The 22,209-nt window shown below is 40.4% G+C and overlaps 2 protein-coding genes across 2 annotated transcripts; one reads left to right on the plus strand and one right to left on the minus strand.

The window, feature by feature from the left end:
* Positions 1–3,559: 3,559 nt before the first annotated feature.
* On the plus strand, positions 3,560–8,074 carry LOC149402909 (DHHC-type zinc finger family protein). Its single transcript, XM_089609263.1, has 9 exons — positions 3,560–4,125; positions 4,214–4,327; positions 5,001–5,393; positions 5,484–5,552; positions 5,646–5,717; positions 5,835–5,963; positions 6,044–6,124; positions 6,220–6,411; positions 7,060–8,074. Exons 1-9 carry the CDS (start codon positions 4,084–4,086, stop codon positions 7,789–7,791), a joined length of 1,824 nt encoding a protein of 607 aa, XP_089465389.1. The 5' UTR covers positions 3,560–4,083; the 3' UTR covers positions 7,792–8,074.
* A 5,784-nt stretch (positions 8,075–13,858) lies between these two features.
* LOC149402910 (uncharacterized) lies at positions 13,859–15,169 on the minus strand. The gene has a single exon (XM_089609900.1). It carries the CDS (start codon positions 15,066–15,068, stop codon positions 14,109–14,111), a length of 960 nt encoding a protein of 319 aa, XP_089466026.1. The 5' UTR covers positions 15,069–15,169; the 3' UTR covers positions 13,859–14,108.
* Positions 15,170–22,209: the final 7,040 nt, after the last annotated feature.

The following is a 22,209-nucleotide window of genomic DNA, read 5'->3' on the forward strand; positions in this document are numbered from 1 at the left end:
CCAGTTCTGCAAAACTGAAAATCGGTTAACCAGTTATGTAAAACCGATAACCATTTTATAACCGTTTTAAAACTGGTTAACCAGATCTGAAACCGGTTAACCGAAAAAATTGGTTAACCAATTTCAGAATTGGATGAACAGATTTTGAATTTCATTTTTTCTACCTGTTTTGCACTTTAAATCTCTTCAAAATCAACAAATTTGATTATCCGTTTCAAATCGGTTATTCGATTTTAAAACTGGTTATCCGGTTTCAAAACTGGTTATCCGTTTTATAAAAAACAAATCGGTTAAATAACCAATTACCGAATTTTTGAATACTCAAAACCGATAACCGATCCAGTTTCATAAACCGGATCGGTTAACCGAACCGAATTTTCGGTTTGATGACGTGGCACCAAATTTCGGTTCCGAATCGGTTCGGTTATCAGTTTAACCAATTTTTGGTTAATTTTTTTTACACCCATACAGTATTCTCTTTGATTCGAGTTGGGTCTAGCATAATTAATTTCTTCCTTGAGTAACTCTACCTTTATCAATATTTGGCCATGTTTATTCGTTATAAGCTCAATCTTATGTTTTATAGAATGAGAAGTCCTACACCAACATGCTTCGTCAGAAACCGACGTAATAACCCTTCTGAAATACACTAACACGTTGGTCATGTGTCATTGTGATGTTGCACTTTACCAATGAAGTTATTCGTTCACAAAGTGATGTCTTATATTGAAAATGTTAATTTTGATTTTGAGCACTATAATGTAGTTGGCTAAGTGATGTCCAAAATTAGTTGTTTTGGATGATGTAGAACATTTTGATTTGATTGATTATTCTTGCTATTTAATTGACTATATTTAAATAAAAACATCCCTTTAAGATTGCTATTGAAAAAAATGATGAATGATGTAAATGAGGCGATTTCTATTCCATTATATACGTAATAGTCTTTTGTTTTTGTTTTTGTTTTTTTTTTTAAGGTAATAGTCTTTAGTTCAAAAGTAGATTTCAATGTTACTACTGGATTTTCAAAATTCAATAAAGATGAAACAAGAGAAATGAAAAACATTGAGTAAAGATGAATGTATGAGTGTTCTATTTTGCATTATTTGAGATTGGTGGTAATTTTATCCAAAAAAATACTAGTGTTAAGATAATGGATATGTAATTTATAGTCGAGTCTACTCTATAAAATTTATAAGTTTGGTGTGGTCAAATGAAATGCTACGATCCTTTAATCACCAAATTTAATATAATGTTTGTTATTCAAAAAAAGTTTATAAAGTCCAATCTATGACAAGAAAATGCCAAATGCCATTTCACAAGCTTACAAAAATTCTCTCAGAATCCTTTCACCATTTCCCTCTTCGTTGTGTCGCTCTCAATGCATGTGAAAGAGGTTAATGTGAAATTAATAACAAAAAAGAAAAAAAAAAAGAAAAAAAAGTAAGTGAAGTTTAATTTATTTGAAAATTTGAACAGGGAAAATATCAATAATATCTCTTGTGTTTAATCGAAATGCGAGATTTATCCCATCCATTTTTAGAAATATCAGACATATCCCTCCAGTTTAATATAAACGACATATACATCCCCTACAAAAAAATGTTATATTATAAATATCACAATTTTTCGTTTATTTTTTACAAAAAAATAATTTGAAATCCCCTAAATACCCTTAATGAAATAATTTTTAATCTTCTATTCTATATACAAAAAAAATTAAATTAAAAAATTTCTTTATAAAAAGTTAAGATTTTTTTTTATAAAGAGAGATTTTGATTTTTTTTTTAATAAAATAGTAAATAAATATTTATTATATTAAGGGTATTTTGAGGAGTTCAAATTATCTTTTTGTAAAAAAATAAACGAAAAGGGTGATATTTGTAATATAACATTTTTTTAGGGGAGGTATATGTCATTTATATTAAACTGAAGGGATATATCTGATATTTCTAGAAATAGAGGAGATAAATCTCGCATTTCGATTAAACACGAGGGATACTCTAGATATTTTCCCATTTGAACATGGATTAGTTACCGGCCTATTCCTTTAATTTACTTAGTACTTACCAAATCAACTTTCTCATTAAATACGTCTACTTTGTGTAGGGTGATTCATTTTCCTAATGCAAAGTGTTACTCTCTCTCTCTCTCTCTCTCTCTGTCCCGTGAGTGTGGCACGTGGCAAATTTAAGGCAAGGAAAATTCTGTAAAATATAGAGTTATAGACAACTGTTTTTGTCCTTGTTCTCTTGGAATGTAGTTATTGCAAGTTGCTAGTTGAACTTGAAGATATAAATTTTGTTCGGAAATTTAAAAGAGCTAATCCAAATTTAAATAAAAAAAAGCTTAATGAAACTTTCAGTTAGAAAGACAGAGGAGTCCAAATATGCTGTGACAAGAAGAGTGTAAACCTTTTTGCCTTTCAAAGCAATTGTTTTGCTCAAAGCTTCAAACATTTTCGGAAACTGTGAGGATTATGCATATAATAAAGATACAATTCGTACTTCATTATGAGAGGGAAATATTGCTTAATAAGATGGGCAGTATTGGTAACGACAATTAATTATTATTTTTTATATATTTTTTTTCTTACTCGAATTTCTCTTGTCGTAACATTGACTCTATGATGTCTTCCTTATTATATTATTTTAAGTTATTAATATGCTCGTGGAATTCATGTAAGAACAAATGATTTCAACGCTGTAAATATATAAATAATTCAACTTACTCCGGAGAGGAATAAATATGTCATAAATAATAACTGATATATTATTTTATTTTCTCCTGAATTAAAAATTTAAAATAGGCCGTAGATTCCTCAACGCATGGCTAATAAGAAATAGACCCAAATTTCTTTTCATCTATATAGGAGATCAACTAACCACCCACCACCACCACAATGCATTAAAGAGGAAGGAACATCATTTAATACAAGACAGATATTTTTCGGTAAAACATTTACAGTTGTTTTTTTCCCCAACTAAAAAAGCATGTTCATCAGTAAGTGTGAGGTCTCAATCTATTATGAGTTCTTCATAAGTTTCTCAATATTGTGACGGAATTATTTAAAATAAAACATCATTTTCCAATTTTTAAATACTCATAGTCATATATATAATTAATCCCTGAAATAATTACATTGTAAATAATAACTTACAATGTAAAATAATAACTTACAATGTAAAATAATAACCATGTGAAATAATTAGTTTATAACAAAAAATGTAAGTTTTTAAAATTTAGTTTAAAAAATTAATTATACGAAAAATATTATAAACTTAGATATTTAGAGCATTTAAATTATATAAAAACTTAAATCGGTAAAAATATCCCTAAAAAATGTAAAGCATAATAATAATCATACAGGTAAGAGAGCTTTTGAAAAATGTTCAATAGTCAAATAAAAAAAGTAAAAAGTAAAACTGAAATTTTACTGGGTTGTACTGGCCTGTGTTGTTGACACATGATTTGCCCAGTTGAAAAAGGTAACGCTTGTTACAGAGAAAAAAAAAAGTAAAAGGTGACTTAAAGAGGTAATTATACGTATGAAAAGCAAATCCAAATCTCTCTCTCTATCTCTCTGCAAAAATACAAGAGACCCCAAAAAACCCATGGTTCGGTTTCTTTCAGTAAAACCTTCCTTGACCTGGCTTTAGGCTATGATTGAGTGAACCAGACAAAGCCTTCATCACTGTCTATCCCATCCCATCCCATTCCTCATCTCTCTCATCTCATCATTTTTATCATCATCGCCATTTTTGCTTTACAGCAAGGAAACCAAAAAAAACAAGTCTCAACCTTGAAACTTATTTTGCTCTCTCCACATTCTTTCCTTTGATTAGACGTTTCACTGACAAATCAAACCACCATGGTCTCTCGGTTGCAAACCAGCTATTCTCATCTTTCCCCGGAAAATGTGGGAAAGTGAGAGAAAATAATTAGACCCCCAAACAAAACCCACAATTATTTTAATTTTAATTTTAATTTTTAATTTTTTCTTTAGCTTCTCTCTCTCTCTCTCTCTCTCTCTCTCTCTCTCTCTCTGTCTCTCTGTGAGAACATTGGATTGGAGCTAGAAAAATGAGAAAGCATGGATGGCAACTTCCGTATCACCCTCTTCAGGTATGATTTCTAAAGCTCAAATCTTTATGTAACACTTGTTTCAAAGACACTTCTTTTATATGTATTTTTTAATTTAAATAATTCTCAGGTTGTGGCTGTGGCTGTGTTCTTGGCATTGGGTTTTGCGTTCTATGTGTTCTTCGCTCCTTTTGTGGGCAAGAAGATGCTTCAATACATCGTTATGGGTCTCTACACTCCTCTTGTAAGCCATTTCCAACTGAGATCTGTGATTTCGCTCTGCCTTACAATTATGTATTTATTTTCAATTCTGTTGATCTCTCTCTCTCTCTCTCATAGGTATGTGTTCACATTATGGTAATTTTTTTAGTGTAGATCTCCATTCAAGCAAGCCATGAGCTTCTCTCTTCCTAGGTTAAATGTAGTAATAGTTTAATTTTTGGGAATTTATGTTTTTTAATTTGCTTGAAGCTCACAACTTCAGACATAATAATATTATATTCAACTTTGATTTCTTTTTCCTTTAAAAATACATTATAGTTTAGTCTTAGACTGACAGTGCTTGTTCTTCAACTGCTTCAAATTCCCGTGTTTGACTCACCAGAAAAAAAACGCATTGCTTGGTTTGAAAATGTCAATTGTGGATAGTAATGCTGATGGAAATTTTACGTCGTCCATTTTCAAAATTTCTGAATTTTTTGCTGTTTTCCATGGAAATTCCGTTCAAAAAATAAAATTTGCTGGATTTAAACCGGAAATTTGATGAAATTCAGAAAATTTTAATCCTTAGTTTAAGACAATTATGATACGCAAAATATTTTCCATCCATCCATCCATAGCTTGGGATATTATATTTGTGATGCATTAGAATTTCACAAACAAAAATTAATTTACTTAAACTTTTGTTTAATTTTCAGATCACGTGTTGTTTCGGGCTATACATATGGTGTGCCGCGGCGGACCCTGCCGACCCTGGAGTCTTCAAGTCGAAAAAGTACCATGAGATTCCCGAGAGTGGAAAGCCTTCGACAGTGATGACGCAAAAAGAATCCAAACTCGCCGGAGAGAATCCTTTAGACGGCAACAACAACGACAACGACGCGATGGACAAAGACGAGAACTATCCAAAGGCTTCGATCACCGACGATACCAAGAAGAAAGTCAACACATCGTCATCTCCGCGAAACAACCCGTTTCGTTTCCTTTGCGCTCCGTGTGCTTACGCGTGCAATTGTTCCGGCTCGAGCAGGGACTCGTCTTTGCAAATGAGCGAAGAAGGAATGTTCTATTGCAGTCTCTGCGAAGTCGAGGTGTGTACTATAATTAGTAGAATTGTTTTTTTTTTTTTTTTTCCTTTCAATAGCAGCTAATTTCGAGGTTTTTGATTTCTGGAAACGCAGGTATTCAAGTACAGCAAACACTGCAGAGTCTGTGACAAGTGCGTGGATAGCTTTGATCATCACTGCAGGGTATTAAGAATCGATCCCCGTTCTTGCTCGAAACTTCTTCGAAGAATTATTTTTATTTAATTAAGTTATTCATTATTTATTATTATTTTTCAGTGGCTTAACAACTGTATAGGAAAAAGGAACTACAGACAGTTTTTCACCCTCATGGTTTCAGCTATCCTATTGGTAAAGAATCCAGCCTCGATCCTCAGCGAAATATTTAGACTCTCAGCCAGATTCATTGTCGAATTCGACCCGATTATTGACAGGTCTATAATTTATTGTGGTTTGTTGAGATTGCAGCTTATTCTACAATGGACGACCGGCCTCTTTGTTCTCGTCTGTTGTTTCATTGAGAGGAAGCGATTCTCCGCAGACATCGCCACGAATCTCGGAAGCAGCTTCTCTCTCGTCCCATTCGTTCTCGTAGTGGTGAGAGCCGATAAAAAGAAAAAATAAAAACCTTAAATTCATATTCATTGAATTACCTTTTATTTTATTTTTATTTGCAGGCATTGTGTACTCTTTTGGCGATGATTGCGACATTACCGCTCGCCCAGCTCTTCTTCTTCCACATCCTCCTGATAAAGAAGGTATGAATAAATAAAGCTGGGAAGACTGTTTTTCTATCTTTCTTGTTGCTCAAGCAATCTTATTTATTTTTCTTTTCTTCTGTCTTTCTCTATAGGGAATCAGCACATATGATTATATCATAGCTCTGAGGGAGCAGGAAAACGATCAGCAAGGACTTGCGGGGCAGCAGAGCCCACAGATGTCTCAGGCGAGCTCGCTCACAGCCATGAGCAGTGCCAGCTCGTTCTCCAACTTCCACCGCGGTGCAGCTTGGTGCACTCCTCCGCGCCTCTTCCTCGAAGATCAGGTAAAATAATATCTAGAGCTGAATGAGATTTTGGTCTCTAAACTAATTATATCATTTTTGTAATTTTTAAAAAAATATTTATCACATAAGAAAATTAAAGCATATAACATAATTAGTAACTTGTTATTTTATATAAAAGAAACAATTTTGGAAGGTGACTGCATGATTTTGAAAAAAAAAAAAAAAACTAGGTTTAGTTTGTAAATATGCTTAAGTTCATGTGTTGGATTATTTTTAGAAAAATCACACACACTAGGCGGCTGAAACGTTGAATTTGCAATCTAGTCAATGTTTTAATCATGTTTAAATCTAGCCATATTTGGTGACGTGATCTCATTAATCGATAGTACTTTACATGATTATCCTTTATCATTTTCATACGCTAATTTTGGTAAATATACGTTAAGTTTGGTAATGGCTAATTTATCAAAATAAACGAAACGTTCTTTAAAATAAAGTTTAAAATTCACTAAATAACAACAGCGCCCTTAGTTTTATGAGACAGAGAAAGGTACAAAAAAATCAGTAATTTGAAGACGTTTAGGATCCTAAGTGCCCTTCTACTAATTATAGCTTAACCATCCAAGTTTTTAGGACATTTAACGGATGTTTTACGCCGTGCCGTTTTTTTTTTCTCCTTCCGACCAGTTTGACGTCGTAGCCCCAGATACGGCGTCGGTGAGTTCCCTCGGGAAGAAAGCAGGGCCGACGTCAACGTCAGCGACAAAGAAGAAGAACCCGAGTGCGGTGAAGATCAGCCCGTGGGCTCTGGCGAGGCTGAACGCGGAGGAGATCTCCAAGGCCGCCGCGGAGGCTCGCAAGAAGTCCAAGATCCTCCAGCCCGTCTCCGCCCACCGTGGCGCTTTCCCCTCCCACGACTCCGACGCTGCCGCTGCCGCCTTCGGCCGCCGCCCCGACAACGCCCGGCGGCGGCCCCCCGGCAGCGGCAGCGGCGGCAGCAACAGCAGCAAGCGCGTCCGCCTCCCCGCCGAGCTCCCGAAGGGCTTGCCCTCCGCCTCCTCCTCCTCCGCCGGAGGCCTCGCTCCGCTCCAGCTCGAGGCCCGAAGCGCTTTTCAGGCGGCGGCGGCGTCGTCTTCGTCGCCGGAGAGCAGCCTGGAGTCGCCGGACATCCACCCGTTCGGGGCGTCGGAGGAGGCGAGACGGAGGCCACCGCTCCCCGGTTTTCCGCTCTCGAGGTCGACCAGCGACGGCTACGAGGCTTCCGGGGGAGAGGACAGCGACCGAGTCACGACCCGGTTCGCGCAGCGCTCCACGAATTGGAGCAACGGGCTCTTTGGCTCCGAGGAGCCCGTCGAGCACAGGCTGTTCAGGCCCACCAAGGCCTCCTCGTCCTCCGCCGACCATCATCGGAGGCTATGACCATCGTTGTTTTGACAGACGGGACTGAGATGTATTCTTTCATTCGTGGGAAGGAAAAAGACTGGGATGAGGAAAGAAAAAAAAAGTTGTATAGTGAGGTTTAGAGTTTGGATTGTGGTGCACATACATTTTTTTTTTTTTTTTGGTTTCTTCTTTTTGAGGGGGCTTTTGATCGGTTGGGGCTTCAATACAGATTTGAACTGACCCAACAAAATTTCTTACATTCATTCGAGGCAACAATGTGCAGATCCCAATCATTAGTAAAATTCTAGTGATTTCTTCACGCCTTTGTTCCAAGTGTAATCCAGTTTTATAGCTTTCACAGTTGTTTATTGGTTACATAATCCCATTTCATTACACAAACAGGGAGAGAGAGTAAACTAATTTCGATCGTTATCTGATACGCCCTAGGTCGCCAGACTCGTCAAGATCGTAAATCGCCGAGAGACCTGCAATCAAATCCCACCTGCAACAGCCAAGCTCCGCTTGGAATTATCACAATCTCAGCCCAGCTCCTCTTGGAATATCTATTATAGCGTATAGAGTGTTTGTGATGTAAATGTGTATATGATAACAATGGTTATGGAGAAATGGGTATTGTATTGTTTGACTGAGAATCTCAAAGGTACAATGATACACACGAGCCTTTCGAGAGGACTCGTTCTCTCCTAAACAAATGAATTAAAACTCACACAAGATTCTCGATAAAACTAAACAACAAGATTACAATCTCTTAAGTAGTAACTCGTAGACTCCGACTTGACTTCCGCCTTGACCACGTCACCGATCACGCGCGCCTCCGGTACGTGGCTTGTACCGGAGGCCTAACAATACCGCCCCGCCAAACTTCCACCTTGTCCTCAAGGTGAAAGTCGGGAAATTGCTCATGAATGACGTCGAAATCCTCCCACGAAGCCTCGAACTCTTCAAGTCCACGCCACTTGATCAACACTTCAATCTCGCCCGCTTGTCCCACAGATTTCGGCCGAATCCCGAGAAGCCTCTCCGGTTCGACGATCAACTCTAACTCGTCGGTGAGCTCGGCCGGAAGCGCGTCCGCTGGCTGCGCCGGTCCGATGGCGCGACGGAGCTGCGACATATGAAAAACGGGGTGGATCGACGTGGTCTCGGGAAGAGCGAGGCGATAGGTGACCGCACCGACTTTGCCGACCACCTCAAACGGCCCATAGAAACGAGCTACGAGCTTCTCGTAACGACGACGAGCCAACGACCGTTGACGATACGGTCGAATCTTTAAGTACACCTTGTCCCCGATCATGAATGACTCATCCCGACGGTGCCGATCCGCTTGTGTCTTCATCTTTTGACGAGCCCGGAGTAGGTGCATCTTGAGATCATCGAGGATGTAATCGCGGTCGACGAGTTCTCGGTCCACCTCGGCCACCACGGCCGAACTCCGGACGTATCGAAGGACCGGTGGAGGGTCTCGGCCATAAAGGGCTCGAAACGGGGTACATTTGGTCGCCGAGTGAGATGCGGTGTTGTATGAATACTCGGCCCACAAAAGCCAATGGGCCCAAGTACGGGGCTGCCCGGACGCAAAGCACCGAAGATACGTCTCTAAACACCGATTGACCACCTCTGTTTGGTCATCGGTTTGAGGGTGGTACGGGGTACTCCGCTTCAACCCCACGCCTTGGAGTCGAAAAAGTTCCGACCTAAAATGGCTCATGAAGATGCGATCCCGATCCGACACAATCTCACGTGGAAGACCGTGTAAGCGAATCACTTCCCGAACAAAAATCGCCATCACCGTTGTTGCCGAGAACGGGTGCTTCAACCCGACAAAATGAGCATATTTACTAAGCCGGTCCACCACGACTAGGATCGAGTCGGAACCCCCGGACCTCGGCAACCCTTCAATGAAATCCATTGACACCGCATCCCACACATCTCCCGGGATCGGTAGTGGTTGAAGCAATCCCGCCGGTGACATCGCCATTGTCTTGATTTGTTGACATACGGTGCATTGTCGAACAAACTCGGCGATGTCGTTTTTCATACTGGTCCAATAAAGTTCCGCCGAAATCCGTTGGTAAGTCTTTGTTTCGCCCGCATGACCTCCCAAAGGCGAGCAATGGAAGTCCTTCATAACCTCCGTGAGTAACTTCGAGCTTTTTGGAAGCACGAGCCTTCCCTTGTAGCGAACCAAATCCTCCTCCACGGTGAACCCACTCGGAATCTCTTCTCCGGTCGCCACGGCTTGCTTGAGGTGACATAGGAACTCATCCGAGTCCAATTCCTTCTTTAGGTCCTCCCAATGACTCCACCCGAAACCCGTGAAAGAGCGTCGGCCACTTGATTGCTTGCTCCGGTGCGGTATTTCACGTCGAAGGTAAAACCCATCAATTTCCGTACCCAATTTTGGTACTCGGCTCCGACCACCCGTTGCTCAAGAAGAAACTTGTGACTTTGTTGATCGGTGCGAACGGTGAATTTGCGGTCGAGGAGATACGGTCGCCACTTCGTCACGGCGAACACGATGGCCATCAACTCTTTCTCGTAGATAGATTTCAAACGAGCTTGGACCCCGAGTGTTTGGCTAAAGAATGCGATGGGACGATCGTGTTGGAGTAGAACCGCCCCTAGCCCGAAGCCGGACGCATCCGTATCGACCGTGAAGTCTTGCGAGAAATCGGGGAGAGCAAGGACCGGAACCCGTGTCATGGCCACCTTAAGAGCTTCAAACGCCGAATCTGCTTCGTTCGTCCACCGAAATGCGTTTTTCTTCAATTTGCTCGGTAAGTGGCCATGCAATCCGAGCATACCCCTCTACGAACTTCTGATAATAGCCGGTGAGACCAAGAAATCCCCTTAAGTCTTTCACGGTTCTCGGCTTCGGCCATTCTACCATGGCTCGAATCTTGTCCGGGTCGGCTTCGACCCCGTCGCCGGTGATGATATGACCGAGATACGCTACCCGATCTTTCTTGAACTCGCACTTTCCCCGGTTCGCGTAGAGCTTGTTCTCGCGTAATCGTAGCGCGGTGGCCAAGTGCTCTCGGTGCGCCTCCGGACTCGGACTATACACCAATATATCGTCGAAGAAGACCAAGATGAATTTCCTCAAATACGGCCGGAAGAAGTCATTCATGAGGGATTGAAACGTTGCCGGGGCGTTGGTGAGGCCGAAAGGCATCACTAGGAACTCGTAGTGCTCGTCGTGGGTTCGGAACGCCGTCTTCGGCACATCTTCCTCTTTCATCCGGATTTGGTGGTATCCGGACTTGAGATCTAGCTTCGAGAACAACTTGGCACCGTGGAGCTCGTCCAAAAGCTCGTCGATAAACGGTATCGGGTACTTGTGCGGCACCGTTATTTAGTTGAGTGCGCGGTAGTCGATGCAAAACCTCCACGAATCGTCCTTCTTCTTCACCAAAAGGACCGGGCTTGCGAACGGACTTTTGCTCACTCGAATCACCTCGGTGGCGAGCATCTCCGACACGAGCCGGACCATCTCGTCCTTTTGCTCATGTGGGTAACGATACGGTCTTACGCTCACCGGAGCGCTTCCTTCGTGGAGCACGATTGAATGCTCATGATTGCGCCCGGGTGGTAAAGTTTTCGGCATCTCGAACACATCTTGAAACTCTTTCAACATGGCCGGTGTTTCGGTCCCCTTGTATGCCTCTAGAGAATTTGACAAGTGGTTGAGCTCTATCAAAAACCCGGATCCTTCTTTTCTAATCGTCTTCATCATGCACTTCAAGGACACGAGCGACCGACCGAGCGAGGGGTCGGCTTTCAACGTAACTCGCTCTTTCCCTACCATGAACTTCGTGACTTGAGTTTTCCAATTCGTGTTCATGAATCCAAGTGTTTCTGACTATTGGATCCCCAAGATGAGATCGGTGCTCCCCAACGGAAGCGGAAGAAAACTCTCCACAACGTTCAACCCTTGTAGGATCACATGTACCCCTTGACACACGCCTTGACTTTGAACGGGTTCACCGGACCCCAACGCGATCCCATAAGGCGTCGTCTTCGTCACCAGAAGCTTACAATGACCCATCACCTCTCGAGACACAAAATTATGGGTTACCCCGGGATCTAAGAGGCACACTACTTCTTCCCCGTTGATGATAGCCCTCATTTTGAAGGTTCGGGGACCTTGTAAAGCCCATCACCAAATTCAAGGAAACTTCCACACGCTCAACTTCGGCCACCTCTAGAGTTGGAGCAATCTCTTCCTCGGCATCGTGAAATTCCGCGTCGCTATCCTCATCGATCTCCCCTACCAAAAGAATACTTAACTCTTTGCGTTTACACCTATGGCCCGGATTCCATTTCTCGTCACATCGGTAGCAAAGTCCCTTCTCTCGTTTCTTTTGTACCTCGGCTTCCGTCAACCTTCGTGTTTCATTACCACCACGGTGGCCTTGTGTCCCTCCGTTTCCTGGGTTGCCGTTAGCTTTCACGCCCTCGGTCGCCGGAACGATCGGTCGGGCATTCCACGGCGGTCGTGATTGACTCCCTTGTCCGTGGCAGCGGTATCCCCGGGCTCGGTTCTTGTTGTCGAGTAGTTGGGCTAGCTCCATCGCTCGTCCCAACTCGTAGGCTCGAAGCAACGTAACTCGAGTTTGATATCCTCCTTGAGCCCTTCTAAGTACTTGCCCATTGCGAACGCGTCGGGCATCAGGTCCAAGGGTTCCGACAATTCCATGAACCGTCGAGTGTATTCGGTTACGCTCGTCTCTTGCACAAGCGCACTCCATTGCTCGTGTAACGATCCTCCAAAACCCGTTCGGAAATGGCGTAGAAACCGGAGCTTCATTTCTTCCCACGAGCCGAATCTTCGCGTCTTGTTCTCCTAACGGTACCAATTATATGCGTCCCCTTCGAACGCCCACACGGCATGTTCAATCTTCTCTTCGTTAGCGAGAACATAGTAATTGAAATAACGCTCGACTTTGGAAACCCAAACATCGGGATTCGGTCCATCAAAAATTGGTAATTCCACGCGTCGAGTTCGAAACTCACCTCTCGGCCGGGGTGGCGGCTTGCCATACCTTCCGTAGTCCGCTCCATAGCGTGGGTGTATCGCCGGAGGAAAGTCCTCTTCAAATCGGTAATCCTCGGCTCTTTCGCCGCGCTGCCATGGTTCAACGGGTCCGTGACCATCCCTCGCCACTCGTCTCCACGGGTTCTCCGCGCATGTACCCTTGTTCCGGCGTTCTTGACCCCTACCCAGTCCTGGAATGCCTTGGATGTGAGCCCGGTGAGCCCGATCCTCACGCCAAACTTCTCTCGTCGCCGGCTCAACTCCTCCGAACTGCAGATCTTCTCCGGCCGGCGCGCCACCTCGCCTTGGATCTCCTCCGACCGGCGCGCCTCCAAGTCTCCACTCTCCTCCCGCCGGCGCGCCTCTCAGCTGTAGATCGTCGCACGCCTCGTCCTCGCGATTCCTAGATCTAGATCTAGGAATTGCGCCGCCAGATCTGGTGAGTTCGCTCGTGGTCGCTTGGTTCTGCGCTTCCCAGCCCTCGCCGGTCACGATCTCCTTCGCTCGCGCCACCACCCGCTCCGGTGCGCCTCGCTCCCAGCCTTCGCCGGTCATTGGCTCCTTCGCGTGGAACCCCGATCGCTCCAGCGCGACTCGATCGTGAGTCTCTCTCTCTCCGGCGCGGCTCGATCGCCGGTCTCCAACTCCGGCGGACTGGTGTGATTGGCTTGTAGAACCCGCTCCACGAGTTTTGTGAGTTGAGTGAATCTCTCGTTTGAAGCGCGTTGGATCTCGTCGAATCTCGCCGTGACCTCGTTCCTCATTTCTTGCTGAGTCTTTTGCACCTCTTGATTCGCGTTCTTGATCTGGTCTCGGATCGCTCCGATTTCCCCTTCCACGGCTTCGATTCTCGACGTGTTGTTCTTCGTCGCCGCCATCGGATCGTGACTGCTCTGATACCAACTTGATACGCCCTAGGTCGCCGGACTCGTCAAGATCGTAAATCGTCGGGAGACCTGCAATCAAATCCCACCTGCAACAGCCAAGCTCCGCTTGGAATTCTCACAATCTCAGCCCAGCTCCGCTTGGAATATCTATTATAGCGTATAGAGTGTTTGTGACGTAAATGTGTATATGATAACAATGGTTATGGAGAAATGGGAATTGTATTGTTTGACTGCGAATCTCAAAGGTACAATGATACACACGAGCCTTTCGAGAGGACTCGTTCTCTCCTAAACAAATGAACTAAAACTCACACAAGATTCTCGATAAAACTAAACAACAAGATTACAATCTCTTAAATAGTAACTCGTAGACTCCGACTTGACTTCCGCCTTGACCACGTCACCGATCACGCGCGCCTCTGGTACGTGGTTCGTACCGGAGGCCTAACATTATCATCGGCGTCCGATTTCACGTACCGACTTTCCACGTAAAGCTCTTCCTCGTGAATTGCCTTGCAAGACACATAAAACAGAGTGTACACAACGATTTCATACAGCTTGACCATCGAACTCAGACTCGAATTCACAAGTTGAGCTATGAAGCGAAAAACCATTGCCACAGAGCTCTTGTTCTCTTCTGAACCAGCCACAACGATCCAGTCAACTATAATATACAAAACTGCGAATGTGACGGGCATGATTATGACGAGAAGTTTATTCCCGTTGACCAAGCTCTTACTCCGCTTCAAGGCCTTGGAACCCCACGTTGACTCGGCCACGATGACTGCAGTGACCGTTCCCCAGCTCACGATATTCAGATACGCCACAACCAATAGCGATGGAACAGCCACGAGGCCCATCACGAGCAACTGAGCGAACTGAGAACGTGGATCGATTGGAAACCCGAGTAAAATGGCAGAGAGAAGCACGCAGCCGAAGATCATCTCAAAGCCGAGGATCACCAGGAGGCTTATCGCGACTTGGAGGAGATTCGTCGCGATGATTGGGAAGAACGAGGTGGAGATAGACTTGCCGACGGAGTTCAGACTTATGGCTGACTTTCCGCTGAAGCTCTGGAGCGCGAAGGAGGTGACCGAAATGGCGGTGAGGTGATTAAAGATTTTGTTGACGAGGCTGATCAGGAACACCCTGACAGTAAAAAACTGAGCGATATTGTCGCCACTAGGGACCAAATATCTGTCGCTGGTTGAGAAGCTTGGGATTCGAGAGAGGAGGCTGATGAAGAAGAGGGCGAGGAAAAGAGCAGAGAAGCGGCGGAGATGGGACTTGATGAGTCGCCGAGATTTCGAGAGGAGGGTCGTGAGTTTTGGCTGTGGTGTTGGTGGTGATGGGATTGATGATTCCATGGGTTGTGTGGTTGACTAATCTATAAGGTTTGTTTTGGTTTTGTCTTTGAGGGGAGATTGAGAAAGCTATTATATAATGTAATGTGTGACTGCGCTTTGAATGTTAATCGCTGAAAACATTACAACTTGAGAGATGCGTTGCCTGGCATCTGTGTGTTATGTATCAGAAGTCAGAGTTGACTTTGGGGCCTTATTGCTAGTTGGTGTTTATTGGTTTGTACTTTATAGCCAGGGTTAGTCAATAGTTAGTTATTCTAACTATGGTTAACTACTAAAGTTAGCCTTATCTTCTCTGGTCTTACTTACTCGGTAGACTTGGGTATATGAGCGCTTGTAAGACTTCATTTTATTTGAATCAAAGAGTACTTTCACTTCTCTGATTCATAAGTTCTTCACTACGAATGTTACAGACGAGGAAGATGATCATAGCAGTAGACGAAGAGGTGATCGACGACAGGTATTGGGATGCCGAATCATCACTTCACTTGGGGTTAGTGATGACACATAAGCCCTATAACAAAAATTTTGACCAATATTTGGAAGTGTTGTTGCGTTTGTTGTTGATTTATTTTTTACTGCAAATCTGTTTGGTAAAATGTTTTACAACATATTGAGACATTTTGACCTCTGTATGCAAAATTGTATTTCTACAAGCTTCCTGTTTTGTCAGAATGATCAGCGAAAGATTTTCTACATTTATTCTCTCCGCGTGAATGAGTATGAAAATCATAATTCGAATTCCATATGTGTTGACTATTATAAAAGCCAAAGGTTCCATTAGTAATCTTGACGCATTCATTTACACTTTTAGGGTACATAGACGTGCATGATTGGTGTACTGAAAAACTAATGGTGTGATGTGTGTGGTGTAAATCTCTAGACACTATTCCAGATCTATTGAGTGTTAGAGGATTGTGAGAGTTCTGTGATTTCGTGATTGAAGAGTTCACGAGCGTTGACATCGAAGAACACCAAACACTTGGGAGAGTGCTTGAGAGTGGAAATGAGGGTCTCAGATTCAGGTAGAGACTGAGTTGAAATTCACGAGTAGTAATAGGAAAAGAGCTTTAAAACGGGGATCGTCCATATAAGTCTATTGTTGTCATGTTGACTACTTTTCATATAGTGAATTTTTTTCTGCTCGGCACACTGTCCCTAGAGTAGGTGACGCTCTGACGAACTGGGTTATCATTCTTTGTGTCATTTACTTTTACGCATTGTCTTTTATTTATCCATCTATTGCATCAGAACAAATTGTCGCATATAATTACTATATATTGTATACGACATCTTATCTCTGACCAAATAAAATTTCAGGAATGTAAAAGAAGGGGAGCGGTTTAGAGATGAGTGAAACATGATTGCATTCAGCTTAGGATCAACTTCATATAAGAAAGTGGTCTTAGAAACCAAATCCTAGTTTTTTTTTTTTAGTTTTTTTTTTATTAAGTTATTTTCAACCCATACCAGTTTATACTATAGAGTCAAATTTGATAAAATATAGTTGAACTATCTTTCATGGCGATGACCTCCAAAATATAGCAAAACTAAAATGATCTTATCGGCATCACTTGAAATAAAGAAGCTTTGAAACTTTAGATAAGCTTTGAAACTTTAGATACTCCCTTGGCATGGAAGTACCTCAATTTCAAATGTCTTTTAAAAGAAATACATCATTCACTTAATCAAAGAATCTAGTATGCTCGAGTGCGAACCAATTGAAATAGTTTCTTTTCGCAGCGGTAAAAAAAAATATGTTTTTTTGGATAGAGATACTATTTCACCAATCGAGTTACAGGTGTCTAACATATTCATACTTAATGATTTTCCACAAAAAGGTGACGAAAGGGCCTTTTCTTGAAATCTATCTTCTGATTCAGAATTGTGGTGTAACGTGTATCCCCCCTGTTCCGGTCCCTTTCATCGATTTTGTACGGATCCTCGGGAAGGAGAAGGATCTTCTTCAGTGGATCCCTGATCGCCAAATGTTCGGGAGTTCCTCTATTCAATCATTTTCCTTTTTCTTGTTGCTGGATATCTCGTTCGTACATCTTCTTTTTGTTTCTCCAGGATAAAGTATTGGCAAGAATGTTAGACCATAAAGTACTCTCATGGATCGGAACATCAAACTTCTAACTTGAACCACCGAAGTCATCATGGATATATATAGATATTAACAACTAATTAGAAAGTTTACCTACCTCCTTGACACCCGACATGACGAGTTGACCGTTGAACACTCGTATAAAGTTTATATGGAAGCTGTAGTGAGAATATATCGTTTGACACCTCAAAGCGGCTCTAGGCATATGCTTACTATTAAAAAAGCAACACAGTCAAGAAATTGTAGTGTACGCAGATGCGAACTGGGCTGGCTCTATACCAGGTCGAAGGTCTACCTCAGGCATGTACTAGAGAAACTTAGTAACATAGTAAAGCTGGAAGAAAACCGTGGTGGCTCAAAAAAGCACGGAAGTCAGAAGTCAAACTGCAATGTCTTGCAAGCAGAATATGTGAAAGATTGTGGCTAAATAAATTATTAGACGATCTAAACATCGAGCTCAATAGTCCTGTCAAACTATTGTGTGACATTTAAGTTTTCCATAACATCGCCAATAATTTTATCCGACATGATTGAACTAAGCATATTGAGATCGACCGCATCTTCATCAAGATATTGATTGAAAAAAAATTATGTGCAAACCACTCCAACGAACAAGCTTCACCAATTGTGATATAAGCTTAATATATACTCAACATCTACCATCAAGCTTGAGGGGAGTGTAAAAATTCAACCCTAGCTCGTACGATCTGAGCTCAGAGCTCACCTCATCTCAACTCCGAGGTCCTAACTCACAGCTTAGCTGGCTCTCCAAGCTCAGCTCATAGTCTTAGAATTAGTCTTTATCGTGAAAATAACATTAACTTTGAAACTAGTGTTGTATCAAATGTTCTCCCTATTATTTCGTTTATATTATTCCATGTAGTTATAAAGTTCTCAAGTATCAAATCAATCTAGTTTTATGCATCTAACAATATATGATTTGTTTTGTACAAAGTAGCCAATTCAAACTAAATGTTTAACAAAATAACCAAAATTTCATAAGTTAGTGATTCTAGCCACTTTATAGTGTAAAAATACTAAAATACCCTTAATGTTTGGGTGACCCCCATAATTTTTCAAAATAATTAATCTAGGTGTCCAAAATTTTAATACATTATTTTTTAATGCACTTTCTATATATCCAAATAGTTTCAAAACTAATTTTATCGTCAAAACTAGATAAAAAAAAATTCAAAAAATTTAATCATGTCTTCAACTTTGTTAATTCAGTTTCAACACACAAACAAATTACGTCATTTCAAGCAAGGTACATGATTTTAAAATATTTAATTGTGCCTTCAACAACTTTAATACAATTCTATAGAAGAAAAAAAAACCTAGCTAAAAATCAAGTTTGAATCCCCATCTAAACAGTCAACAAAATAATGATAAAATGTTTGAAGTATTTCTTTGACCTAGTCATCTACTATGAGAAGTTAACGAAGTGTCAAAATATTTAATCCTGATTTCAAAAATTTAATCCCTTTTTCTATAACAAAAACACTCAAACCGAAGCCGAAGAAGAAGAAGTGTGGCGATCGACGGCGATGGTGATCGACGATTGGTGGCGACCGACAGTGATGTCAGTGATGTTGATCGACGATGATATTGCACGAGATGTACGATGGTGGCGACGACGATGACGACGGCGATCGCCAATCGTAGCATCTCCATGTCCGTGTCTCCGGCGAGCTCTAAACCATGTGCCGCCTCAGACGCCACCCAAACATCCTTGGAATCAGGCCCGGCCCAAGGGTGGGGCAAAGGCCCAAGGCCCCCACCCAAGGACAGCCCATTTCTGATTTATTAAAAAAAAGGGCCTAACGTAAAAGAAGTTCAATTGGAATTGTGGGCAATCTGATTATGATTGTGGGCATAGTTATTTTTAGGGAATAAGCCCATTGGCCATTTATTATACATGGTTGTCACTTGCACAACGGTAAACAATTAAATGCCCAAATTTGTTGCGATTTTCTTGGTTTGGATGCTGCGATTTGAATGGTTTGAATGGTCTGGACGTTAATTTTTTTTTTTTTTTTTTACCGTGAAATAGATATTTTATCCTCCTATTTATACTTGTCTAATTCAATTGCTTTTACAATACTCAAAAGTTACAAAAAAAAAAAACCGTTCAAGTGGCCAAAAAAAAAAAAGATCAAGAGATTTTCATATTTAAAAAAAAAACTCAACTTCTTATTGTTATATTTTCAGGTTTACAAGGAGAAGATATCAAGCTATCAAGCTATTTCAATATTTCCGGGTTTTATCTTTCTCTCTTATTATTTTTTATTACTATTTGTTTTCTATTAGTTTTTATATTATAAGTTTTGCTTTTGTGTGTGTTGCGTTTTTTTAATATCAGCATTTTAGTAATTAGTGTTAGATATGTCGAATAGGAAATACCCATCAGGATATGAAATAATTCAAAAACAAAAGAAAATTAGAAAGCTTTGTTAAATCACAAAAATGAGCAATTGAAAATTTTGTTTTAAGCAATAAAAAAGATCAAGCAAATTCAAGCAAAAAATCGAATGAAGAAATAAATGAAGAAGTATTATGCGATAGCACTGACCCAATTGTAGAGAATACCCATGAAATTGAGAATACACTAGATGATAATGAAAATCAAGAAACTATTGATGACTTGAGTCGTATTTATGATCCGGGAAGATGGAAAAATTTAGTAATAGAGAAAGGTCCAATATGTGAAAGTGATATACTTTTTCCCAAAGATGAAAATTCTAGACACTTTGCAATTTCTCATTATGTAAGAAATTTATCAAATGGAGAGAAACATGATAGGACATGGTTGGTTTATTCTAAAGATTTGGACAAAGTATATTGTTTTTGTTGCAAACTATTTGGTGTTAAACAATGTATGAGTCAACTAGGAAATGAAGGAACTAGAGATTGGAAACATCTTAGTTCTAAGTTGAAGAGTCACGAGACAAGCAATGAACATTTGATTAATATGAGTGTTTGGTTTGATTTTCAAGTGGGGTTGTCTAAGAATAAAACAATTGACAAAGATGTCCAAGAAAAATTTAATAAAGAGAAGGAACATTGGAAAAATGTTTTAGTAAGAATCATAGCCATTGTGAAAAGTCTAGCAAAAAATAATTTGGCATTTCGTGGAAGTAATGAGAAAATATTTCAAGAGAACAATGGGAATTTTTTGAGCTTAATTGAAATGATTAGTGAATTTGACCCAATCATGAAAGAGCATATTCGTCGTATTCAAAATGGTGAAATTCACAATCATTACTTAGGACATAATATTCAAAATGAATTGATTCAAATATTAGCAAAAGAGGTGAAAAATACAATTTTGAAAAAATAAAAGCGGCTAAATACTACTCTATTATTCTTGATTGTACTCCGGATGTAAGCCATCAAGAACAAATGACTATGATATTAAGGTGCGTCGATATTAGGGGTGTACAAAAATTGACCGAAAATTGGTTAAACCGATAACCGAACCGATCCGGAACCGAAATTCGGTGCCACGTCATCAAACCGAAAATTCGGTTCGGTTAACCGAAACCGAATTTAAGAATCGGTTCGGTTATCGGTTTTGAAAATCCAAAAATTTGGTTATCGGTTATTTAACCGATTTTTTTTATCCGGTTTTGAAACCGGATAACCAGTTTTAAAACCGGATAACCGATTTTAATCGGTTAACCGATTTGAACCGGATAACCAATTTGGATAATTGTAACATCTTTAAAACTGGTTAACCAGTTTTAAAACGGTTATAAAACTGGTTATCGGTTTTACAAAACCGGTTAACCGATTTTCGGTTTTGGACCAATTCGGTTCGGTCAATGGTCCAAAATTTTCAAAACCGAAAATTCGGTTTCGGTTTTCAAATTGGTCCAAAACCGAACCGAACCGATTTCACCCCTAGTCGATATTTCTACAAATCCTATTATGATTCAAGAATATTTTTTAGGATTTCTAAATGTAGACGACACTTCCGGAAAAAGACTTTTTGATGAGCTTGTTGAAGAACTTAAATGTTTAGGGCTTGATATACAATGTGCAAGAGGTCAAGGATATGATAATGGATCTAACATGAAAGGAAAAAATCAAGGCGTGCAAAAAAGATTATTAGATGTAAATCCTAGAGCATTATATACTCCTTGTGGTTGTCATAGTTTTAATCTAGTCATTTGTGATGTTGCAAACTCTTGTGTTAGGGCCGTATCTTTTTTTGGAGTTCTTCAACGAATTTATTCATTATTTTCTTCTTCTCCCAAACGATGGAAAATTTTGAAAAATAATATATCTAATCTTACAGTCAAGTCACTATCACAAACTCGTTGGGAAAGTAGTATTGAAAGTATTAAAGCAATTAAATTTCAAGCACCTAAAATTCGAGATGCTTTATTTGAGTTAGAAGAAACAAGTGAAGATCCCAAAATAAAGAGTGAAGCTAAATGTCTAGCAATATATGAATTGGAAGATTTTGAATATTTGCTAGGTATGACTATTTGGTATGATATTTTGTTTGTTGTCAATTCGGTTAGCAAAAACTTTCAAAGTCAAGATATTCATATCGACGATGCTATAGATCAAGTAAAAGGCCTTGTTTCTTTTTTTGAAAATTATCGTGAAAATGGATTTGTATCTGCTATGATTTCCGCAAAAGAAATTGCAAATGAAATGAAGATAGATCCTAAATTTCATGAAAAAAAAAGTTATCCGTAGAAAAAAAAAACATTTTGAAGAAAATGATGTTGATGATAGTATAAGATCTCCCGAGGAATTATTTAGGGTCGAGTATTTTATTTTTATGGTTGATCAAGTAATAACTTCTCTTAGAACTAGATTTGAACAATTTAAAGTATTTGAAAATCTATTTGGTTTTTTGTTTAACTTTAAAAAACTTAAGCTATTAGATGAAGATACTTTGAAAAAATGTTGTTTGAATCTTGAACGTTTTTTAAGGTATGATAGAAATTCTGATTTAGATTGTTTGGATTTATTTTCTGAATTAAAGGTTTTAAGGGAAATTTTTCAAAAGGATGATAGCAA

Source organism: Urtica dioica, chromosome 3 (genome assembly GCF_054948205.1).
Source record: "Urtica dioica subsp. dioica isolate 48M chromosome 3, U.dioica_male_clone48M_v1_H2, whole genome shotgun sequence".
NCBI lineage: Eukaryota > Viridiplantae > Streptophyta > Magnoliopsida > Rosales > Urticaceae > Urtica > Urtica dioica.